Source organism: Panthera leo, chromosome E1 (assembly GCF_018350215.1).
Source record: "Panthera leo isolate Ple1 chromosome E1, P.leo_Ple1_pat1.1, whole genome shotgun sequence".
Taxonomy (NCBI): Eukaryota; Metazoa; Chordata; class Mammalia; order Carnivora; family Felidae; genus Panthera; species Panthera leo.
Window position 1 is genome coordinate 1,842,094 of NC_056692.1, and position 23,568 is coordinate 1,865,661.

Below are 23,568 nucleotides of genomic sequence, written 5' to 3' on the forward strand. Positions count from 1 at the left end.
GGGGACGCGGCTCCCAGGGGTGGGGCAGTGAGGGCAGCGGAACCCCCATAACACCAACATTTTAGGGGCAAGGAGAGCCCTTAACGGAAAGAGGAGCCCACGGAAGGGGTGATGTCCCAGAAAATGAGACATACTGGTTTTCTGCAGGGACTTCCCCCACGTTTACCTATAACTGATTAAAATGGGCAGAACGTGGAACACTCTAGTTATTTCCAGGTGAATGCTTCACATTTCCCGGCTTTTGGAAGTTCTCCTTCCAGAAATCTTCTAGGACCGTGTATCCTCGTAAAGCCCCGTCATGTAATTTCTCTCCACCGATTTGGACAGATACAGTGGCTTGCTGTGGGGAATCAAGAGAGGCGGTTCATCTCGCGAACCCAGAGGACACCCCAGCTTCTTTAGCTTTGAACCTTTAGCCGAAAGAAATCCCGCAATGCCGGCAAAGCCAACAACGCCAAGTCTCGGAAAAGATCCGGGAGGCACACCTTGGAGATACCCGCGGCTGTCTGGCCCCCATCGAGCCGGACCCTGCATCTCGGGCTTCGTGTGTGAGTGTATTTCCGGACCCCAGCTGGTCTGTGGCTCACGGTAACGTTGGAGGTGTGAGACGCTTCCTTCAGGGCGGGCCCTCAGCTCCTCCGCACGTTTAGATTGACCCCCGGGGACGGAGTAGAGCGAAAGCCCGTGAACTTCCACGGAGGTTTGGTGAGGTGGGCCCTCTTCAGGGGAGGTGTAGACCTTGAAGGTGAGCCGACTCAGGCCGGCCGGCCCCACAGACCTCGGAGCTACCTTGAACGTGCTGCTGGCAGGGGGCACTCCGGCCTCCCCTGCTCTTCAAAAGGCCCAAGAGGAGATGGTCTTTCTTTCCGCCACTGTGTGGCGTTGGGTCTGCCCGGGCTCATTGGAGGAGGAGCGCCATCTTGCCAAGGAGGTAAGTCACTGGACGAGCTCATTCACGAAGGATGGACGGATAGGAAAACACAACCCCAGCTCCTCGGTGACGCTGACCTGGACAGCCCTAGACTCAACCTACCCTATGGGCGTCTTATCTTCTGAGATCATAGTTTTTCCCTACTGTCTGAGCCATTTTGAATAGATTTTTTTTTTTGGTTACTGGCAAGAGAAAACATTCTATATGTAAGTGAAATAATTCACTTCTTATTTCAATCAGTCCCATTATTTAGGTTTTGCTCCTTGAAATGTCACGACATAGCCAGTGGGAGCCCCTCTAATTGGAAACATGCCCTTTCAGTACTGCCTGTGACTTTCTTGAGAACGCCCTTACTTTTTTTTTTCTTTTTTAGCGACAATAGTATGTTCCAGGCATATCCTGAGGTTTGCCTGCTCGAAGGTATGGAGTCAGCTGCCCTCCAAGGAGCCCGCGTTTTAGTGGAGAATAATATCGTAGACCACAGTCCGGTTTCCAAGGAGCTGGTGTAGGTAGAAAAGACCGTTGTTGCTGTCGGGACTCTTTTCGTTGTGACAGAGCTGGAAAAATCATTTCCTTCGCACGGCCATAGTTCTTACCAATCAGTAAGAAAAAGACCAAAATCCCAGAGAAAAACGGAGCGGCCGGTCCACAGAAAAGGAAATACCAGTGGCTTCTACGATACGGAAAGATGCCCAACTTTACTCAGCGTAAGAGAAACGGAAATTAAAATGACACGAGTGTGCCGTTTCTCGGCTGTCAGACTGGCTGCGGCGAGGGCGCTCATCAGCACGGTGTTGGCGAGACTGAGGGAAAGGGGGCATCCTCACGCATCACTGGCCTCACTGATGGAAGCGGAAATTGCCACAGCATCTGTGGGGGGCAGCTTTGCACGTGCCAAATGTCCACATGCTCGTGGCCCAGAAATTCCATTTTTAGGATATCGTGCTACATGTATACTTACATTTGAGAAACCATGTATGTGCCCGGCGATTTCTTGTAGCAAAACACTTCTTTTTTATATTTACACAAGATTGCCAGCATCCTAAATGTCCACTTAGACAAAGCTGGTAGGCTATGTTTTGCTACGTCAAAACAGTGGCACCCTTTTTAAGAAATATTTATTTCAATTAAAATATTTATTTATTTTTGAGAGAGAGAGAGAGATCAGGAGAGGGGCAGGGAGACGGGAGACACAGAATCTCAAGCAGGCTCCACACTGTCAGCACAGAGCCGGATGTGGGGCTCGAAGTCACGAACCTGAGATCATGACCTGAGCCGAAGTCGGACGCTCAACCTACTGAGCCCCCCGGGCGCCCCCAAACAGTGACACCCTTAAGGCACAAGGAAGCTCTTTAAGTTGATACACGATGATCTCCTGATTTAATCTGCAATGTGGAAAAACCAAGCTGCGGAACAGTGTGTAGAATATGCTACCACGTGCAGGAGGAGGACGAGGGCGATCGGCGTGTCTCCGCTCGTGAACGTGCGTAGGGAAGACGTACGGCGACCACAGGAGGTGGAGACACCGGGTGGCGTGGGGCTGAGCGGGAGACCCTAGCGAATGCCACTTTCTTTCTGCCGTTCCCGCTTTGCGTCATGGGAAGTTTCCGCCCACGAGAAAAGCAAACCAGAAACGACGCTGTCCCTGTTTCTGTTGACTTCACTTGCTTTGTCAGGCTTATGGGACTCGGCGTCACGGCTACTGGAGTCGATCTGGCCATTCCTTTATTATTTATGTTGCCTGGGAGTTGCTCGTTTGCCTGTGTCTCTCCCGAGGGAAGGACTTACTTTTAATGGGCCTTTGTGCCCAGTGTGTTCTAGCAAACACCTCTCAGCACCCGCAAGCCTGATACCGTGCTGTATCCAGAAGAAACCAAAATGAGGACGTCCTGCTGGGAGTGTGGTCCCTGCCGAGGGAAGCTGGCTCACCGTGGTTGGGGATCCGGCCGTTCGCGCAAACTACTGTGGCATTAAGTGTGCGGTAATGAAGTATGCACAGGGCAAAAGCGGTAGAGAGTGAAGCTGATGAGGTCTGGCGGGGGGCGGCGGGATCACCGGGGAGGACTCCGAAAAACCGGAATCTGACCAGGGATTAGAAGGCTGAACAGAACGTCCCAGAAACAGGGACCACAAGCAAACTGCAGAGTGGGTTCTGGGAAACACAGGGGTCCGGCCCACGTGGGGAGACGGGAGGTGAGGATGGGGTGTCGTGGAATAAGGTGGGAGAGGGGCGGGCCAAGTGGAAAGAGCGTCGAAGGCCAAGAAGCTTGGATTTTTATCCCGCAGGCAACAGGCGGGTAGCGATGAGCCCCCGAGCTTGGCACAAGGAAGGCCTGTAAGTGTTGGAAGTTGACCAAGTTAGTTCCGAGGCCACGCTGTACCTCACTGAGGAGCTCCTGTGGACCAGCCCCCCCCACCGCCCTCCTCCCCTGCAACCTTAAGCATGGCCCTCCCAGAGAAGAGCCACCTCGTGAGGCCAGTGTGTGTGAGTGTGTGAGTGTGTGTGTGTGTGTGTTCGGATGGGGAGGCCTTGGGGCCCCTGGGTGGCTCAGTCGGTTGAGCCTCCGACTTCGGCTCAGGTCATGATCACCTGGTTTGTGGGTTCAAGCCCTGTGTCGGGCTCTGTGCTGACAGCTCGGAGCCTGGAGCCCGCTTCGGATTCTGCGTCTCCCCTTCTCTCTGCACGTCTCCAGCTCGCGCTCTCTCTCAAAAATAAATAAGCGTCAAAAAAATTAAAAGAAATTAGATGGGGGGGCCTTCCCAGCCCCACACTGGGAGGCCCCCTTCCCTCCTCCTCCCCCAACTGGGTCGCTGTGTGCCTCCCTGGCCCCCCACCCCCACTCCCGCCAGGCCCGCCTTCTTGGGCTCCCGGCTGGTGGAGACTCTGGTGGAGACTCGGGTGCCCCCACACCCGGGGCCCCGCTGGGCTTCCGAGGGGGAGGGGTCCGGGCTCTGCTCTTCAGAGAGTCCGCTCTTCCCCCTGAGACCGCGACTTGTCTTCCGGCAGGATGGGTGTCCGCCGGCTCCTCGCTGTGCGCGGGCTCCAGCAACCAAGGGCAGCTGTGGCTGGTGGGCCAGCACAGGGAGGCGGCGCTCAAGACGGCGCGGGAACAGGACCCGGCGGGGACAGGTGACACAAGGGCCCGGACGGACGGGGCGCACGGCGCGCTCCCCCGCGGCCTCCTTGGAGGTGACCAGTGCGCGCCCGCCCGTCGTGGCGCAGAGCTCGGCCTTTCCTCGAATAGGCCGTCCGTCCTCCCGTGTCCCCTGTTCTTAAAAGCTGCCGTTTCAAGCCTTCTGCGGCGTCGCTAGGTGGGGGACCTGCGGGCCCTCCCCGGGGACCCGGCGGGGATGCGGGCGCCGGGGAGGAAGCCCGAGATGCGAAGCCCGCGTTTCCCAGCCTCTTCCCTGCTCTCGCCGCATCCACCTGCTACTCGCCCCGGCTCCGACCCGCCAGGCCTCACCGCCTGCCCCTCTTCCCAGCCCCCCCCCCCCCCCCCCCCCCCCCCCCCCCCCCCCCCGCTTCCCTTCCTCCGCCTCTAACCGAGAGTGCGCGCGGTCAGTTCTGTCTCCCGGACCTCTCGGGCCCGAGCCCCGCCCCCGCCCACCGGGGCCGCCTTGAACCCGAGTCGCCTGCGCGCCCTCCACCGCCCCGCCCCGGCCGCCCTTCCACCACTGGAGCGGTTCTCCAAACGTTCCCACCTTCAAAGGTGCCCCCGCGCAGAACACGGGAGTGGCTTCCGTGTGTCCTCGGGACCAGCCCAACGCCCGTGGCTTACCCTCGAGGCTGCACGGTGTGGTCGCGCCCGTCTCCCCACAGCCCTGCCCTGAGCCCCAGCTCCACGACGCGGCTCGGCTCGCCTCGGCCCCGTCCCCCGGTACCCCTGCGCGGCACGCCTCCCCGCCTCTCCCTCTCCCGCGCGGCCCGGCCCAGCGCCGCCCCCTGGAGGGGGTCTCTCTAGTCGGCACGTCGTGCGGAAGGCCTGCCAGGGCCGGGGACTGCCCGCTGCATCCTGGGGGCGCTGGCGAGGGCGCCCCTGCCGTTCTGCTCCGCGGTCCCCGCGCCCGGGGGCGCTCCCTCGGGGCGCGGCGCGTGGCGCGGTGACCACGGGGAGGAAGAAGTGAGGAAGGGGTGCACCTCCCGGTCTCGCCTCCTCCGCCTCCCCCCGACCCGCGTGGGGTCGTGGGGCCACCTGCTCCGTGCGCGCCCCCTTGGCTGTGCGGCTCCTTTCGCGCGCCTTTCCCAGAGGCCCTCGGAAGGGCGTCCGGCGCGGGCAGGGCTCAGTCCCGGGGCTGCTTCTGGGGAGCCCCGCGGTGGCCGAGCCCCTGTCGCCCGCAGGAAGTGGAGCTTCAGGCGGACGTGCAGGGCCCCGGCGCCAGCGGGGACGAGTTCAGGTTCCCGTGCTGCCGCTGGGTGGAGGGCGCTGGCATCCTGAGACTGCCCGAGGGCACCGGTGAGCGCGGGGCCGGGGGCGTGAGGAGGCCCGGTCGGGGGAGCGGAGGAAGGGGGGCAGGGCGCGCGGGCTGGAACCTGGAAATCGGGGTTCGGGGCGGTTCTGGAAGAGGCGGGTTGCTGGAGATACACCTGCCGGCCGGAGGCTGGGGGAGGGCAAGATGCTGAAGGGTCAGGGCCAGCGGGCAGGGCCGGCAGGGGAGGGGCTCTCCGGAGGAGCCTCACTGCCCACCCCTCCTCCCCACCCCTCCTCCCCACCCCTCCTCCCCACCCCTCCTCCCCACGCGTAGGCCGCGCGGTGCTGGACGACCCTCAGGGCCTGTTCAGGCAGCGCCGGGAACACGAGCTGGAGGAGCGGAGGAAGCTGTACGGGTCAGCCCTCCCCCCGCACCCGACTCCTCCCGACCCCACCCGACAGCCCTCCCCCCGCACCCGACTCCTCCCGACCCCACCCGACAGCCCTCCCCCCGCACCCGACTCCTCCCGACCCCACCCGACAGCCCTCCCCCCGCACCCGACTCCTCCCGACCCGACAGCCCTCCCCCCGCACCCGACTCCTCCCGACCCCACCCGACAGCCCTCCCCCCCGCACCCGACTCCTCCCGACCCCACCCGACAGCCCTCCCCCCGCACCCGACTCCTCCCGACCCCACCCGACAGCCCTCCCCCCGCACCCGACTCCTCCCGACCCGACAGCCCTCCCCCCGCACCCGACTCCTCCCGACCCCACCCGACAGCCCTCCCCCCGCACCCGACTCCTCCCGACCCCACTCGACCCTCCTCCCGCACCCCGACTCCTCCTGACATAGCGATGCAGGAGAGGGCGACGGAAGGCGCGGCCGCGGAAAGCACCCCTTTCTGGGTCCTTGCTCTCTGCCTCCGGCGGGTACCTGCGCGGCCCCCTGCGCCCCGCGGCCCAGACTGGGCTTTGGGCGCCACCTGCTGGCCGCCGGGCAGTACTGGACAGGGGACCTGCCTTGGGCGCAGAAATTCGGAGAAAGGGGCGAGCTGCTGCTGGGGCCTCAGGGAACTTTGGAACACCTCCTCCCTGCAGCCCCTGGAGGAGCTCAGGGCGGGGTTATGGCTGGGCTGGGGATTCTCACCTTGTGACTACAGTCCGGGGCAGGATGACAACACCAGCGTTGTGCGTTTATTTTCTGAATTCTTGTATTTTATTTTATTTTTTTTTAAGTTTAGTTATTTGAGAGAGAGCACAAGCGGGGGAGGAGGAAGAGGAGGAGGAGGAGAGAGAATCCCAAGCAGACTCCATGCCGTCGGCGCAGAGCCTGCCGCGGGGCTCAAGCTCACGAACTGTGAGATCATGACCCGAGTCAAAGTCGGGTGCTTAACGGACTGAACCACCCAGGTGCCCCTTTCTCACCAACACTTACTATTTTCTTGTCTTTTTGACAATAGCTGCCTCACAGGTGTGAGCTGATAATCTTATTATAGTTTCGATTTGTTGGTTGGTCTGGTTTTAGGTGGCTGTCTGCTTTTTGTGTGAGAATTTTCTCTGTTCTGTTTTTATGTGACTATTCAGGAAGATCCAAAACCTCTTGCCACCACCTTGCCAGAAACTCTATGTGTTACTTTTTGTAGTGAAAAACCCCTGAGGTATGGGAAGCTTAATCTGGGCATTATTTGGAAGGTCGCTGTGGCAGGGAGCCAGTGTTGATTTCTGAGGAATGGAAGCGTCATCGGATCGGTTCGGAAGTTTAACTTGGCAGAAGTCTGGCGACTGGGGAAAGGTAGTGGAACGGGAAAGGCCAATTATGACGGTACGTCAGCCCTCCAGATGGGAGATGCTACTGAGGGAGAGGTGAGGGGGGACGGGTGTGAGAAACACGGTGGGGGCTGAGTCAAGTGGCTTGGTGACGGGTGGCGGGAGAAGAAGGAGAGTTGGAGACGTGCCGGTCGACCGGAAACTCCTAGAACGAACGTCTGGGGAAACGGCAGAATCCCAGACGTCAGTAGGGATGACGGCAGTGACTGCCGAGAGGGGGACCAGGGGGTCGAGGGGGAGATACCGCTAAGGTCTCGAAAATCAGTTTGGCGAGTTACGGGGTCCTGGGCGGAGACGCGGGCGGGCGTCCGGAGCTCGGGGAAAGAGCCACGCCGGACACGCGGGTGTGGGGGTCGTCTGCGTTCCGCACCCAAGGAAAAGACAACAAATGGCACTAAAACAACATTTGCGGAAAAGTGAGAAAAACTGCTTGTGAGACGAAGGAACCATCTGGCTACATCAAAAATAAAAAGGCAGCAGGAAGCTTTATGTGCGCGGGAAGGGCCCGTGGCTTTGTCTCCGAGTGGTCTGGCTCTGTTTACGGGGAGTTTCTGAATGTCAGGATTTGGTTTCTTGGTTTTGTTTTTTTATTTCAGAGACAGGGAGAGTGCGCGTGAGCAGGGGAGGGACAGAGGAAGAGAGAGAGAGGCTGGTAAGCAGGGCTCGATCCCACGACCCCGGGATCATGACCTGAGCCGAAATCCAGAGTCGGATGCTCAACGCTTGAGCCACCCGCGCGCCCCACTGAATGTCCACATTTGGAGAGATGTTCTCCGGGGTCATTCACATCACACCCCCTCGTAAGCCTTACGCCCCACCCCAGATCGTCTCTGCATCTACTGCTCCGGGTTCATTTCCCCTTGGTTTCGGCTTCTCCGGAGAAGAAAGCCTCGACAGGTGGGCGGTGCGCTCGAGGGACGCACACCTGTACCCGGATGCCTGTACGTGTACAGATCTTCGGCCCAGCCCCGTGCCACGCACACGCGTTACGGGGTAAACGGTACCTCCCAGGCTTGGGCCTCTGAGAGCTTCCCGGGGACGGTCCTCGGCCTGGTGTTTATTGCTGTCCCCCCCTTGCTGCACTTTGTAGCGTCTGCAATGTGAATCTTCAGTCTTCACAACCGCTCGAAGTCTGTTACGCTGAGAGTCTTCCGTCCAGTGTTGATTTTGCCCCCGCACAAGCACGTTTTACTTCCCCACTGCGTGCTGGTGGGGCGCCTGGGTGGCTCAGTCGGTTGAGCGTCCGACTTCGGCTCAGGTCATGATCTCGCGGTTCACGAGTTCCAGCCCCGCGTCGGGCTCTGTGCTGACCGCCCGGAGCCGCTTCGGATTCTGTGTCTCCCTCTCTCTCTGCCCCTCCCCCACTCACGCTGTCTCTCTCTCTCTCTCTGTTTTAATAAACATTAAAAAAGTTTTTTTTAAAGAATGGGATTAGTGATGGCAAATTTGCACAAGAGAATGCCACGCAGTCACGAGAATGAAAGAACAACTAATGAGCAACCACGGGAGCGAACTTCACAAACACATTGTTGAACAAAAGAAATCGGACGGGAGAGAGTACGGATGCTGCAACTTTATACAAAGTACGGAAACAGGCAAAACGAATCCGTGGTGCCACAGGTCGGAACAGTGGTTACCCTTTGGGGGAGGGTACTGACCGGGAGGGGTCACGAGAGAGACTTCTGGGGGACTGGTCATTTTCCACGGTGATTGTTTTTCCCTTTTATCTGGGTGCCGATTACATATGAGTGCGTCCAGCCTGAGAAAGCCATCAGGTTGTACCCTGGTAACAATCCACTTTTATATATGTAACTTGTACTTCCAGACATGAAGATTAAAAGAGGATGGGCCATAGTTAAGCCACATGGACCTTCAGAGTGAAGTTACTTAGTATCTAATACAGTTTAGGAAAAGGACCCCTTTGCCAATGTCGTTGTCAAATGAAAACAAATCCAGACTTAAGGAAGTGGAAATTATTCAAGAGTATTGCATGGGGAGACCACTTTGACCACAAGATCTGCAAGTGTCTCAAATGTCAGAAAGAAATTCACTCTGGTACGAAAAGTGTTCAGGCTGGAAAGAACCAGGGGTGCTGATGTGGTCAAACCTTGGAGCAAAAAACCAACCAGCCAACCAACCAACCAAACGAAACCCTTGGAGCAGGAAGTACCTCTCCTTCAGGTTGGCTGACGGGGTGTTCCCCAATGCTAGAAATTCTCTTTGATTTTTTCTGACCTCTAGCCCTCTGCGTTAAGGTCGGGCGTGGGGTGGGGGAGATGGGCTGTAAACCCCTGGTGCGTACCGTCCGGACGCATCATTGATTCTCCCGGGGGAAGGCAGACGGGTTGGGAATCCCTCTATGAGGCGGGAGCAGGAGTCAGTAACAGTGACGTAACGGGTCTCGGGGAGGACTGAAGGCAGGGTGGCATGAGGGGTTGAAACTCGAGGGAATCTGGCCTTTATTTGTTTATGGCCCACACGTCTTGGACTCCTATACATCTTTCTTCCCTTTTAAGGTTTTGTTTTTGTTTTTGTTTTTTAATGTCTGAGAGACAAAGAGAGACAGAGTGTGAGCAGGGGAGGGGCAGAGAGCGAGGGAAACGCAGAATCCGAAGCAGGTTCCAGACTCCGAGCTGTCAGCACAGAGCCCGACACGGGGCTCAAACTCGTGAACCGTGAGATCATGACCTGAGCCGAAGTTGGACGCTCAACCGACTGAGCCACTCAGGCGCCCCTCCCATTAGGTTTTAAAAAAATCAATCGGCTTTAGTTTTTAGAGCAGTCTTAGATTTACAGAAGATAATTGAGTAGACAGTACAGAGAGTTCCCAACACATCTCTGCTCCCCCATCTTGTGTGTAGTTTTCCTATTAATGTTACACGTTATTAATAATAATACATAGTGTACCTTGCAGTGATATTGTACATTTGTTACAATCATTGACCTGATCCTGATACAGTAACTAAACTAAAGCGACTGACTATCGTAACTGATATGAGAATTGACGAAAGTCCACAGCTTACGTTAAAGTTGACTCTTGGTGTTACAGTTATAAGGTTTTGACAAGGGTGTGATGACGTGTATTCCTCGTGACGGTATCCTACCGATTGGTCTCGCTGACCTAAACTCTCCCTATTCGTCCTGCCTGCCTCCCCCACAGCCTCTTTGGCAACCACCCATCTTCTGTCTCTGCGACTTTGCTTCTCCCAGAGTGTCATATAGTTGGAATTATGCGGTGTGCTGCCCTTTTTAGTTTTATTTATTTATTTTTTTGGGGAGGTGGGGGAGGAAGGGCAGACAGGGAGGGAGGGGGCGAGAGAGAGAGAGAGAGAATCCCGAGCAGGCTCCGCACTGTCAGACAAGTCACTTTTAGATGGAAGGCTGTGGAAATAGGATCTGAAGTCTTTCCTATGATCTCTCCAGCTCTGTGATAGGTCCCAGCGTATTTGGGTTTAACTGCACATCTTTGTGAATTTTGTAAATTTTGAGAAATTTGAGAAACTGTACTAATTGATAAAGGTAGGAAAGCCCTGACAATAGGACCCTAAAACTCACCTAAATAGTGCAGAACATCCCTGCCTTCAATATAGTTTCATTTCGGACCTGCCCCTTCACAAAGCCACGACACGACAGCCATTGCAAGTGATGACTTCAGACGGGTCCACGTGTGCCCGGTATTGGTCTCCTTTGGCTTCAGTCCCAAGCCCTGCTTCCTCTTTAGATCGTGGGGTTTCCTTGTGTGTAATAATGACCTTTACCATTTGCCGAATGCTTCTTTTTTAAAAAAAATATTTATTTTGAGAGAGAGAGCGAGCGAGCACACGCAGGGGAGGGGCAGAGAGACAGGGAGAGAGAATCCCAACCAGACTCTGTACTCAGTGCAGAGCCCGACGTGGGGCTCGATCTCACAACGGTGAGATCGCGACCAGGGCTGAAACCAAGAGTTGGACGCTTAGCCAGCTGAGCCCCCCAGGTGCCCCTTCGTTGAACGCATCTTAAACATTACATATTGTGTTAAGAGCAGTTTCCACAGCAACGCTTTCACTGTCCAAGCAGCTTTATGATGTCGGTGTGATTGTTTTTATTTCGTAGCTGAGGACGCAGAGACTCTGAGAAGCTCGGTAACGTGTCATGGGTCGCACGGTCACAAGTTAGAGGCGGGGCCGGAATTGGACTCGAGCGTGTCTGGCTCAGAAGCTTGTGCCCTTAACCACCACTCCGGCTTCCCCCCTCATCTTGCACCCTGAGGTTCTTCCCTTGAGATGGTCTCAAATCTTTAGATGTCACTCGAAGCAGATGGCCTCGTCAGGACACGATTTATAACCCTGTTTAACGTGGAGGACTTTCCCATTGCCCAAAGATGCTGCGGCGGTGAGGGTGGAGATTCCCAAAATCCCCCTGACAAGTTTAATGTTAGGTTTTTGGTTCATGTTTTCTAACTGGAGGTAACGGGTAGCTGTAGGTTTTCCCCCAAAGGGGATATTTGCTGAAGGCGTAGTACCATGGTGGTCTCTTGGCAGGCATACCCGTGCTCCTGTGCCGTAGAGAAAAAAATTCTGTATTCTTTCCACAGATAGATGTACGTATCTATAGATCTGTATCTGTAGAGTAGATCTCTATCTATCCGTATATCTTTATATATGTGTTTAACGATCTTCCCCACGATTCCTCTCCCTGAGAAAGAAACTCACAGAGAAATCCACACAGAAATTTAGTGTGCTATTTGGCACGCGGGCCATCGTCAGAGACTTACTGGCCAAGTGGAGTTGAAGTGTCTTAGCATCGAGCCCGGCACCTCCACGCGTCTCTGCTGACCTCTTGGCTTTATCGCCTTGACCTTGGGCCATCGATGGGAGGTACAAAACAGCACGGGGGTCCGGTCCCGAAACGTCACCGTCATAGGCTCACGTGCCGGATTCCCGTCCGGTGGTGGAAATCGCGCGGCGTGGAAATGACGTGGCAGGGAAATACCCTGTTGCCTTTGGTCACCGCTAGGGACGCAAACGGAGACGGGGTTGGTGGGGCGGTAATGTCTGGGGAGACGGCGCCCTAAGCTCTCTTCTTCCACCCAGATATCCTCCTTGGTTGCCGGGCTCTCTGCTTTCAGTCGGGTACGGACCTTGCTGTCAGAAACCGGGTGCTGAGGTGATTTGGATGCCATCGTTCGTTCAGACTCACGGTCAGTTTCTCGCTTTGGCGCCAGCGGTCCCACCTCACTGACTGTCGTCGAGAAGCGCACCGTCGTGGGTCACGTAAGTACGGTGCTTTCCCGTTGGGGGAGGGGAGCTCGGACCAGACTGCTCTTCTCTAAGGCGGCTGTTTCGTCTCCCAGAGCCGCGGCCTTCGTGGTCAGGTGGTCCGAGCCCCGCAAGACAACCAGTGAGTGCTTAACCAAGCGCTTTGTTGCCGGACCCTCGCTAGCCCCCCACTCCACCTCGATTTTCCCACCGCACGCAGAGCTTACTAAAGACGTCAGTTCAAAAATGGTTCCATTATGGGGTGGGTGGCTGGCTCAGTCAGTTGAGTGTCGGACTCTTGATTTCAGCTCAGGTCATGATCCCAGGGTTGTGAGATCGAGCCCCACGTTGGACTCCACACTGAGCGTTGAGCCTGCTTAAGAATCTCAATCTCTCTCTCTCTCTCTCTCTCCCCCCCCCTGCCCCCCCCCCCCCACTTGTGCTCTCTCTCTCAAATGAAATTAAAAAAAAATTTCAAATGGCTCTATTATCAACCACCCCATTCTGGTCAATATAAAAAGACGACTGATAGAACAAGTCACTAGTATTCCGTGGAGTTTGGCGTTTTGGAGGGAACTATTTCCTTTCTTCTCACCAACATGAGAGAGAGGCAGGGTGGTGTTGTCTCTAAGGCCAGGGTGAGAGTAGGGTGCGAGAGAAGCTCTTGTAAAGATGTCTGCTATAAAGGGAACGTTCTGGATAAATTCCTCTTGTGCCTCTAGACCCACTTTGTAGTGGTTTTGTTTGTTCGATTTGGTTTTTGTTTTTGAGAGAGGGAGCACGCACACACACAAAAAAAAAGGGGGGGGGGAAGGGGCAGAGAGAGAGGGAGAGAGAGAATCCCAAGCAGGCTCCATGCTGTCAGCACAGGGCCCCACTTGGGGCTCAATCTCACGACCCTGGGATCGTGATCTGAGCCGAAATCAAGAGTCTTAGACTCAACCGACTGAGCCCCCGGGCGCCCCTCATTTTGTGTTCTGTCTTCCCTGGGAGGATGGTCTTGTGGGTTATGTCAACGGGCTCGCATGCCCCCTGGTCTCTAGGGGGTTTGTCCGAGGCAGCGCCCCAGTGGGAGGTCACGGGGATGGATGAGAGTGAGGTCGGTATGTTTATTCCCCTGGGTCCCTCCCCTAAAAGTTCCTTTTAGGCTGTGTGACCTGAAAAAAGGATACCGCTCCTTTCAAGGAAGCCTTCCCTAGAAAGCTTTCTCTTTCTGGGCTTTAGTCCCCTTTTCTTCGGGCTTATGGGTGGTGACAGCTTACAGGGCCGATGGGCTCAGGATCCTGTACTGTTCCTCTGTGGTTGTGTCACACCCTACTCTTCCTTCGCCAGCTGTCCCTTTGTTAATAAGCTGTCCTCCACTTACCCGAATTTAAATGTGTCCTCTGTCTTCTGTTGGGTGCTTGGCTGACGCGAGGGAGACCAGCAGAATGAGAATCTCCTGGTGCCATCACTGGCGTGGAGGAGAGCGAAATAAAAGTTCGCATAAGATTCTGACTGCCCAGGGGCCCAGGGCGTTGCCATTTTAAGTTGTCCTCCATTTTGGGGAAGAACAGGGAGCGATTTGTCTTCTGAATTTGGAGGCATATTTAAAAAAAATTTTTTTAATGTTTATTTTTGAGAGAGAGAGAGCGCACGAGCAGGGGAGGGGCAGAGAGAGAGAGAGAGAGGGAGACAACAGAATCTGAAGCAGCTCCAGGCTCCGAGCTGTCAGCACAGAGCCCGACGCGGGGCTTGAATCCACACTCCGTGAGATCGTGACCTGAACCGAAGTCAGATGCTCAACCGACTGAGCCACCCAGGCGCCCCTGGAGGCATATTTTAAGAGAGAAACCCGTGTTTGCTATTGGTCTGGAGGCCTTGGGATTGGAGGAATCTTACTGGAGCCTTTCGGATCTAGTAAAGAGTTCCCCGAAGGCCTGAAAGAATCTTAATATATTTGAACCTGGGGGAAGATGGGGCCGTTGCCAACTCATCCGTCCTGAAAGGGTACGGCGGAGGGCATCAGAGTCCCGTGGCCCCACATGAAGGGCAGAAGCCCGGGGACTCCGGGTTTCTCTTCCAGGCCAAGCGATGGCACGTCTAGCTGAAAACGGCGTCGGGATATTGCACTGAGGAAACCTGGCTGCTGTCCTAGGAGTTCTTTCGACAGCACCAGCCGGCAGCTGAGCACTGCCCCAAGAGCCAAGCGCTGGGCCTGCAGACCATCCTACCCGCACGAGCAACAGGTAGCGGGTGGCACAGGAGCCTCTGACGAGCGACTTCACCGGAATTTCCTCATTCCGTCCCGGCCCCCGTCGGAGGATGGATGAGAACCCACAGTCCAAAGGCAGGAAGAGTGACACCGCAGGCGAGTTTTGAGTGATTATACATGGCGTGTAAATTGTGCTCGGGTGGGGGCGGGGGGGCAACTGAGATGTGCCCCGTAGGGATCTGGAAGCCGAGCTGGCGGAGGGAACACGTTGCCAGAGAGCAAGAAGCTTCTTCCCGAAATGGAGGCTGAGGCTCTGGAGGGGAACCGTAGGTTACGGAGCGGAGGTGGGGTTTGTCGGGTTGGAGTCGATGAGGAGGAGAGGAGAGTGCTTCCGGTTTGGGGGGGAGGGGAGAAGAAAAGAGGGCTTACTGGCGACTGCGTGAGCTGCAGAAGAGAGGCCCCCGGGGACGTGCTGTGCGGTGGCGAGTGTCGGGATGGCTCGCGGTCCCCGATTCTTGAGTGTCGGGAGGGGTGGCTGCAGCGGACGAGGTAGCCTCAGAAAACGAGTGGATTTTGCAAGGAAGCTTCCAAATCGTCTACGCCGAACCGGCTCATCAGGTGACCGACGCTGAGCGTCGGGGGCAGGACCGACGGGGCCACACTGTGCCAGAAGCCTCGTTCCCGCACGCCTGGCTCGGTGGCACCCGCCGGGGAGCCTTCTGTTTGTCAAGAATCGTGTGAGCGTTTCTGTCACCTGCTTGTTACCGTCACTAGCGATTCACAGACTCGTAAAATGAGCAAACAAAAGGTATTGCTTTTATGAAAACCCAGCTCGACTGACTTACGCCTCTGTGAACAAGGATCATTTAAAAATCACCGTCAAGCGGTGCCTGGGTAGCTCAGTCGGTGAAGCGTCTCTTATCCTGGCTCAGGTCGTGGGAGGGGGGTCAAGGGAGGGCGACTTGCCTGCTTGAGTCTCTCTCTCTGCCCTTCTGCCCCGTGTGTGCTCTCTCTCTCCCTCTCAAAAAAATTAAATAAAAATAAAAATCACTGTGAATTGAGTGATTAGAAGGAGGCAAGACAGCTGCCGGTGTGAGGAACCCCGTAAAGATCTGGAGGGTCACCGCATTTCGTCTTTTCCCTACAAACACCTTTCGTTTCGAGCTCCCTTTTAAACAGATGTCGACTCATCTGGCTGTGGTTTACGCAAGAAAGACCCGGGGAAGGTCTTCTTCAGGACCCACGCTCCGAAAACTCCCGCCCGATACACGAAGACACTCGTGGGTGGCTGTTCATTTACGGTTTCGCTTTAGATCGACGTGTTTCAGGTTTGTGTCAATACTCTTTGATTCCCTCTTGATCCCCTTCCGATGTTGGCCGACCCGACGAATTCAACATGCAGAAACAGAGGCGGCGTTTAAGCAGAAGCCCGTGGACTCGAGGCCTCTGGGTCACGGCAGAGCGGAAGGTCCGGGAAAGGGGGAGGGAAGCCTGTGGTGAGCCGGGCGCTGGAGGGGTGGGACGGAAGTGAGCCTCCCAAGAAGGGAGCTGGGAGGGATGTGGACCTGCGACCGCGGCTTCTCTGAGGAGGCCCCCGAGACCCACACGTGGGGAGGCGGAGGGGCAGCCGACGCTGCTGGGATGGGAGCGGGCCGATGGCACCCGCAATACGGTGCTGGCCCGGAAGAGCCCGTGCGGGGAAAGCCCCACGGAGGCTTCAGGACGGGACTTGAAGGGGAGTTCCCGACTCCTCCTCTTGCCCGGGAGCCTGGACAACCGAGCCACGGCCTCCGCCTGCCCGGCACCGTGTACTCGTCCTGCACTGTCACTCGGGATCCTTGTCAAGATGGTTTACTCCCGTTCCCCTGAAAACAGCCCCGCACGTCGAGCGTCCCTCGCCCCACTGTCTGTTGTCGTCTTACTTATTCGCTATATCCGGGTGGCCCGTGCTCAGCGCCTTCAGCCCCCGGCAGGGCGTGGAACTGGCATCGGAACGTTTGCAGGTGGACCAGGGCGCACCTTCTCCGGGGACGGTAGGGGGGCACCTGTGTCGGCGGAGAGGAGCCGGTGGGTGGGAGGTGGAGACCCTGGGAACCGGACCACCCCCCTCCCCCGCCACCTCGCGGGGACACGGGTCTGGGTGTGGCTTTCTGAGGGTGGGGAGCGGCTGGACCTCGGATCTATTTAATCGCGGGTCTCCCTCCCCCCAGGTGCCCTCCAGGTCCGGGCGCGACGGGCAAGTACGCTATCCGCGTGGTCACCAGGGACTCGCTCCTGGCGGGTTCCAGAAACCTGGTGCAGCTGTGGCTCGTGGGCGAACACGGGGAGGCCGACCTGGGCAAGAAGCTGGGGCCCGTGCGCAGTGAGGTCGGTGCGCAGCCCGCGGGGCACTGGGGGTCCGGGGGAGGAGGCCGGGCAGTGGGGGGGTCCCGGGGAGGGGGCCGGGCTGTGGGGGGGTCCGCGGAAAGGGGCTGGGCGGTGGGGGGGGGGGGGGACACGGCGGGGGGGCCGGGCGGGCGTCCGGAGCCCGGTGCCCTGCAGCCCTATGCGGTCTGTCCGGGTCGGCTCGGAGGGAAGGTGGGCCGTCTCCCCGGCGGCAAGACCTGCAAGCCGGCGGCAAGACCTGCAAGCCGGGGTCCGAGCCCGCTCCCGGTCCTGCCGCAGACGGGAGTTCGAGGTTAGCGTCCCCGTGCACCTGGGGCGCCTCCTGCTGGCGAAGCTGCGCAAAATCCTGCTGGATGACGCCTGGTTCTGCGAACGGATCTCCGCGCGGCCCGGGGACCCAGGGCGAGCCCCGCTTCCCCTGCTGCCGCCGGGTGCGGGGCGACCAGGTCGTCTGCCTGCCCTAGGGCACCGGTGGGGGTGTGGGGGGCGGCGCGCGGGGCTGGAGGAAGCGGGGGTGGGGGTGGGGTCGCCGTGACGCCAAGAGGGGACAGGCGGAAGGGCGGGGCCGGCGCGGACCGCGTCCAGGGAGGCCTGTGCTCGTGCCCGTCCCCCAGCCCGGAACCTGAGCGACGACCACCAGGACTTCCTTAAGGCGCAGCGGGAGCAGGAACTCCGGGAGAGAAAGAAGGTGTACCGGTGAGCCCCCACCCCCTACCCGAGCCCCAGGAACCCCCAGCCCCCCCTGATCCCCGATTCCGTGTCCTTCCTCCAGGTGGGGCTCCCGGAAAGACGGCTCAATCCTGCCGGTGGCCGGGAGGACGCAGTGTGACCTCCCCAGGAACGAGAGATTCCTGGAGGATAAGGATTTCGACTTCAGGGTCTCCCCGGCGAAAGCGCCAGCGCCCGCGCCCGGGGGAGGGTGGGCACCTGCTCCCCGGGACGCAGAGCGGGGGCCCTTCCTGGTCTCCCGGCACCGCCATTCTTTCCGCAGGCCGGAGGGCTTGGCCTCAAGGGTTCCCTGGACCTCACACAGCCAGTTAAAATAGCGGAAGCCTTCAAAAGAGTATCCCCGCGCGCAGGGACTCCCCTGGCTGGTCAGTTGCCGCAAAGTCCCCAGACCTGTGCGCACCTTTCCAACCCAGGGCTCTGAAAGAAGACGGGGAGGCCGGAGGGAGGGGGTACGCTAGCGGATCAGGAGCTCGGGGCTCCCCGCAGGCTTCCGGAGGGGTGTCTTTAGAGCCGGTTCCAAGTTCAGGGAAGGAGGACGCCTTCTTTGGGTACCGGCTCCTCAAGGGCGCAAACCCCACGCTCCTGAGGCGGCACCAGCCTCCCGGCGCGGCTGCTGGGGCCTCCGGGGTGGGAAGAGCCGAACCCCCAGCCGGAGGCCGAGTCCCGGTGCCCTCCCTGTGCGCACCCACAGCCCCGAGCCGCCGCCCGTCCCTCGGTTCGCCCACCAGCCTCCGTATGCCCTCCTCCGTCTGCACTCAGGGTTTCTCCGAGGCCGCGGGGTGTCCTGTTCGTTGCAGGGTCCGGGCACTCACTGCAGCCCCGGCTCGACGACCCCAAATGACTCCAGACACTGCCGAACATCCTCTGGGGCGGGAGGGGGACGAAAGTCCCGCTGGTCAAGAAGCGGGGAGCTAACGTCCGCCCCTGGCATCCCTTTCTTTTCTTTCCCGTCTTCTTCCTTCGTTAGATGCGTCTCCGGCTTCAGGAAAAGCCGGAGGGAAAGGGAGACCGAACAAAGCCCTGGAGAGAGCTGGAGCTGTGGAGCTTTCTGGAGGGGAGGAAAAAGGAACTAGTTTTTAAGAATTCTTTTAATGTTTATTTTTGAGACAGAGACAGAGACAGAGTGTGGGTGGGGGGTAAGCAGAGAGAGACGGAGACACAGAATCCGAAGCAGACTCCAGGCTCTGAGCCGTCGGCACAGAGCCCGACGTGGGGCTCGAACCCACGAACCGCGAGATCGTGACCTGAGCCGAAGTCAGACGCTTAACCGACTGAGCCCCCGGCGCCCCATAAAGAAACTATTTTGTGCTAAGTTTGGCTAAAACCTGGAGGGGGTTGGTGATAGGGAGGACTTTGGTTGTGGGGGCAGACGGTGTGGCGGAAAACCAGGACGTTCACTTCAGGGGGCTCCAACTCTGATGGGGGGGGGGGGGAAACACTGGGCGTGGAAACCTTGCGTCCGGGGGGCTTTGGCTGTGGGGAAAGGGAGGGGTGTCGGAGGGGAGAGAAGGAAACGTTGCCAATGAAATAAAGGCGGTCCGGAACCGACCCCAAGCCCTTGACCTGTCCCTGCTCCCCACCCCGCAGGCTGGATCTCTGTCTGAAGCCGACTTCTCCCTGCCGGATGGGGTCAAGCCGAACGTCGTCTTAAGACAGCAGGGTGTGGCGGCCCCTCTGGTCATGCTGACGCTCCAGCCCCACCGAGACTCTTGCCTGCCGTCGCCCAGCGAGTCTTTCACAGACACGGATCTCCTCGAGGGGCTCCGACGCACAGGCCCCCAGCCCCCACTCTCTCTCCTGCTCTGGCTTCAGCCACCGCGCCACGGATGCCCCCGCCCCCACTGTTCCTGCCCTCCGGTCCCCGCGTGGCCTGGCTGCTGGCCAAGACCTGGGTCCGCGGCTCCCATTTCCAGCTGTCCCAGCTACAGTCACACCTGCTGCGGGGACCCGTGATGGCCGAGGTGACCTCTGTGGCCACCGTGAGGACCCTGCCCGGCCCGCACCCTACCTGCAAGCCGTTTCGGCATCTCTCCTGAGTACGGCACTCAGGAAGCATCTCTGTGGAGTCTGAGCTCGTGGTAGGTGAGGTCAATAGCGATCTTAGCTTACGCGCACGCGCACAGCGTGCTACAGAACCACCACGCCCGGGGCTGGGGAAAGCGTTTTACAAAGGCGTTGGGGAAATTTGGAGCGAGGAGGTTGCCAGGGGAGGACGAGGGCTGGGCGTTCCAGTGAGAGACGTCTGCGGGGGGCGGTGGGATACGTCACCCACGGCTGACATTAGGGGCGACCGAGGGGTAGGGTGTGGGTGACCGCAGTGCCAGGCGGGAGGAAAGGGAGGTGAGAACAGATGACGGGAAGCCGTGCTGCTCGGTGCACGGAAGAATCAAGCTTCGGCCCTTGTAAATCGAGAGGAAGGAGCGAGGTAAGAAAAGGAGCAAGGAAGGGACGCCCACTGGGGCGGGAGGGAGAGCGAAGGCACGATGTCACGGCAGCCAAGAGGAGAGAGCGTTTCAAGAGGGAGGCGTGGTCACCCGTGTTCGATGCTGCTGCTGCGAAGCCAACGAAAGGACGGAGGCGCCGCCTGCGGGCGGTCAGCACGGAGGCCACGGCCGATGCGCCACGTCCCAGGGGAAGGGCAGGCGGTACAGGCTGAGTCTTGTAAGACCACTTGCTGTGGGAGGGAAGTGAGAATCGGAAGCTGCTGGAAAGTGGGGGGGGGGGGAGAGGGGGAGGTCAGGGCTTTCTCTCAGGGTGTCCAGGATTAAGTGTGTGTGTGTGTGTGTGTGTGTGTGTGAGAGAGAGAGAGAGGCAGAAGGGAGAGGAGGTAGACAGAGGATGGAGAAAGGGAAGGAGGGAGGGAGAGACGGAGAGGGAGGAGAGGGGAGGGGAGGGATTGGGGAGAGAGGGAGATGGGGGAGGGGAAAGAAGGGGAGGGAGGGGGAAAGGAGGGAGGGGAAGGAGAGAAGAAGGAAGGGGAGGGAAGGGAAGGAGGGGGAAGAAAGCGGGGGGGGGGGGGGGGGGGGGGGGAAGGGAGGGGGAAGGACTGGGGAAGGAAAGGGAGACAGAGAGAGGGAAGGGGAGGAGGAGGGAGGAGAAGGGCAGGGGAGGGTGAAGAAGAGAGAGGGAGAGGGACAGACTGCAGGAGTGACATCCCAGGGAAGGCCGTAGAGAAGGAGAGATTGGCTTCTGGCGGGAGCAGAGATACTTTCCTGGAGCAGAGACAGAGGCAAGAGGTATAGTTCTGTGCGTGGGAAACGTGAACTTTCGTGGCGTGAGACGAGCGTTCCCGGAATTCTTAAAAATTACATGAGACCGTGCACACGGGTGAACTTCTAAAACCCCTGACCTCGGGAGGCCTCGGGAAGACGGCCCCGCACCTCGCTTTTCCCCGATCTTAGCCCGACTGGACCCAATCCCAGGGGAGTCTGTGATTTTCAGGGAGGCCCGTCCTGTCCCTTCTTCTCTATCCCCGGCCCTTGAATTTCCTCTCCCCGCGGAGGGTCCTGGTGTCCCGGCTAACGGCCCCGCTTCTTTCTTCCCCAATCAGCTCCTGATCCCCTCGCGCCACACCACGGACATCAACTTCCTGGCCCGGGAGAGTCTTGTCTCCACATGGGGGATTTCTGGTCTGGGATGGAGAGCCACGGGCAAAGAGGGAAGTCCCAAGGGTCGCTGGCTGACCCTGTCCTCCACGAAGGCCTCTCCCTGGTCGGCCACGCACCTGAGTCGGTCTTCTCCTTCGAGGGGCCTGAGCAGGCCCACCGACCCGGAATCTGACCCCGACCTCCCTGCCCTCTGACGCGGCTCACCCTGGTGTGTCCGGGGGGGTCCTCGGGCGGTGAGCACCGGGAGTGGGGCCACGTGGACGACATTCTCCTGAGGCCCACGGCTTGCCTGACCCACCGCTCCGCTCCCTCGGCCCTCCTGACGGCCTGGCCTGGCTGACGGCGGCCTCTTCTCTCTGTGGCCGGACGCCCTCGGGCTGTGGGGACTCGTCAGCCGGTGAGGGGGACCCAAAGGTGCGGGCCTGGTGCGGAGAGATCACGGAGACCGGGCTACAGGGAGCCCCGGATGGGGGGTGAGCACAGACCCTCCCTGCCGACCTGCGTGTCAGGAAGCCGCGCCCTCTCACAACGTCATAGCCCACCCTCCCCACCCCCGGCTTCCCTGAGGATCCCAGGGAGCCCCTCAGGAGCTTCCAGAAATCCCAGCGATCCCTCCCGACGCTCCCGCCCCTTCTGCCTCGCCCTCCCGTACAGCCTTCCCTGCCCTCACGCACTCGGGGCTGCTTCTGGAACCAGACACGTTCCTCTCAGGGGCATAAACATCTGAGTACACGCCATGCGGGAGCCGTGGACTCCAGGGGCCATGAGCACAGACGGCTCTTCTCTGTGTCTCCAGGTACCTTTCACCGAGGTCTCTCGTGTCCCGCGCTCGAAGCCTCACTTGTCTTTCGTGTCACCGTGTTCCCCGTCTCCTTAGATTCCGGGGCTCAGCTCTGCCACTTTGTCACCGTGTGTATCTTCACGTGCACCGGTCAGCATGCTTCTGCCCACCTGGGCCAGGTAACCCGCTGTGGTCAGACCCCAGGGGCTCCTGGGCCGTAGAAGACGGGGAAGCGAACGCGTGGCTCGCCAGCCTGGGTTCCCGAGTGGCTCCCGTGCTCGCAGCCGGACGGGTATAGCTGGGTCCCTAATGGCCCGCGCACCACGCGGAGGCCCCCGCCCGTCTCCAAGGACGGGACAGAGAAGGACACAGTGGTCTCCTTGCTCCACGCCCAGTGGGCCCGTAAGCAGAGCACCTTCACAGAGTTCCGCGGCGGATGCCAGCCCGTCACGGTTGGAGGCAGATGCCTGGGTCCCGGGGAGGACCGGCTTGGAGGGGCGGTGCCCTTGTTGGCCGAGGGGCCCCGGGCCGATTCACCTCTCTCCCCTCCTCTCAGGTGGCCTTGGGGCGTCGTGAGGAGAAGTATTTCTCAGGCCTGGAGCCCCAGGCGGTGCTGGAGCAGTTCCAGGAGGAACTGGGCCCAGTGTGGAGCCCAAGGCGGGACTTGAACTCATGACCCTGAGATCAAGACCTGAGCTGAGATCAAGAGTCCCATGCTTTTTTTTTTTTTTTTTTTAATGTCTACTTAGAGAGAAAGAGCACCAGCAGGGGAGGGGCAGAGAGAGAGGGAGACACAGAATCCGAAGCAGGCTCCAGGCTCCGAGCTGACAGCACAGAGCCCGACGCGGGGCTCGAACCCACAGACCATGAGATCGTGACCTGAGCTGAAGTTGGTCGCCCAACCGACCAAGCCTCCCGGGCACCCCGCTTTACACCACGTATAAAAATTAACTCAGAACGGGTCAATACCAAAATGTAAGAGCTAAAACTATCCAACTTTTACAAGAAAATATAGGGGGTAAATGCATGTCGCTTGACTTGGCAATGATTTCTTGGATGTGAGACCAAAAGCACAAGATACAAAAGAAAACAATGGGCAAATCAGACCTACATCAAGATTTAAAACGTCTGCATCAAACGGCACCATGAAGAGAGTGGAAAGGCGGTCCACAGAACGGGACAGAATATTCACAAACTGTACCTCTAATAAGGGGTTAATATCTGGATTATATGAAGAGCTCCTAAAACTCCCCAACAACCAAAGCAAACAGCCTGACTTTAAAATGAATGAAGGGCCTCAGCAGACATTCATTTCTTCCAGAAAGACGTACAGATGGCAACACTCGACATCACAGATCATTAGGGAGAAGCGAATCAAAATCAGGTGAGATACCATCTCACACCCGTTGAGATGGCTACTGTTAATACGAGAAAATGAAAGTGCTGGCAAGGATGTGGAGACCCTGA

General features: G+C 58.6%; 1 protein-coding gene and 2 pseudogenes across 1 annotated transcript; 1 reads left to right on the forward strand and 2 right to left on the reverse strand.

Annotated features, from left to right (window-relative positions):
* Positions 1–202: 202 nt before the first annotated feature.
* LOC122206940 lies at positions 203–1,839 on the reverse strand (annotated as a pseudogene).
* Positions 1,840–16,444: 14,605 nt separating this feature from the next.
* Positions 16,445–18,817, forward strand: LOC122206941 (annotated as a pseudogene).
* Positions 18,818–19,565: 748 nt separating this feature from the next.
* LOC122206942 lies at positions 19,566–23,497 on the reverse strand. The gene is made up of 4 exons (XM_042916599.1): positions 23,433–23,497; positions 22,121–22,165; positions 21,525–21,770; positions 19,566–20,386 (listed from the first exon to the last, which is right to left on the reverse strand). The coding sequence occupies exons 1-4, from the start codon at positions 23,495–23,497 to the stop codon at positions 19,993–19,995; spliced, it is 750 nt and encodes a 249-aa protein (XP_042772533.1). The 3' UTR covers positions 19,566–19,992.
* Between the last annotated feature and the right edge of the window lie 71 nt (positions 23,498–23,568).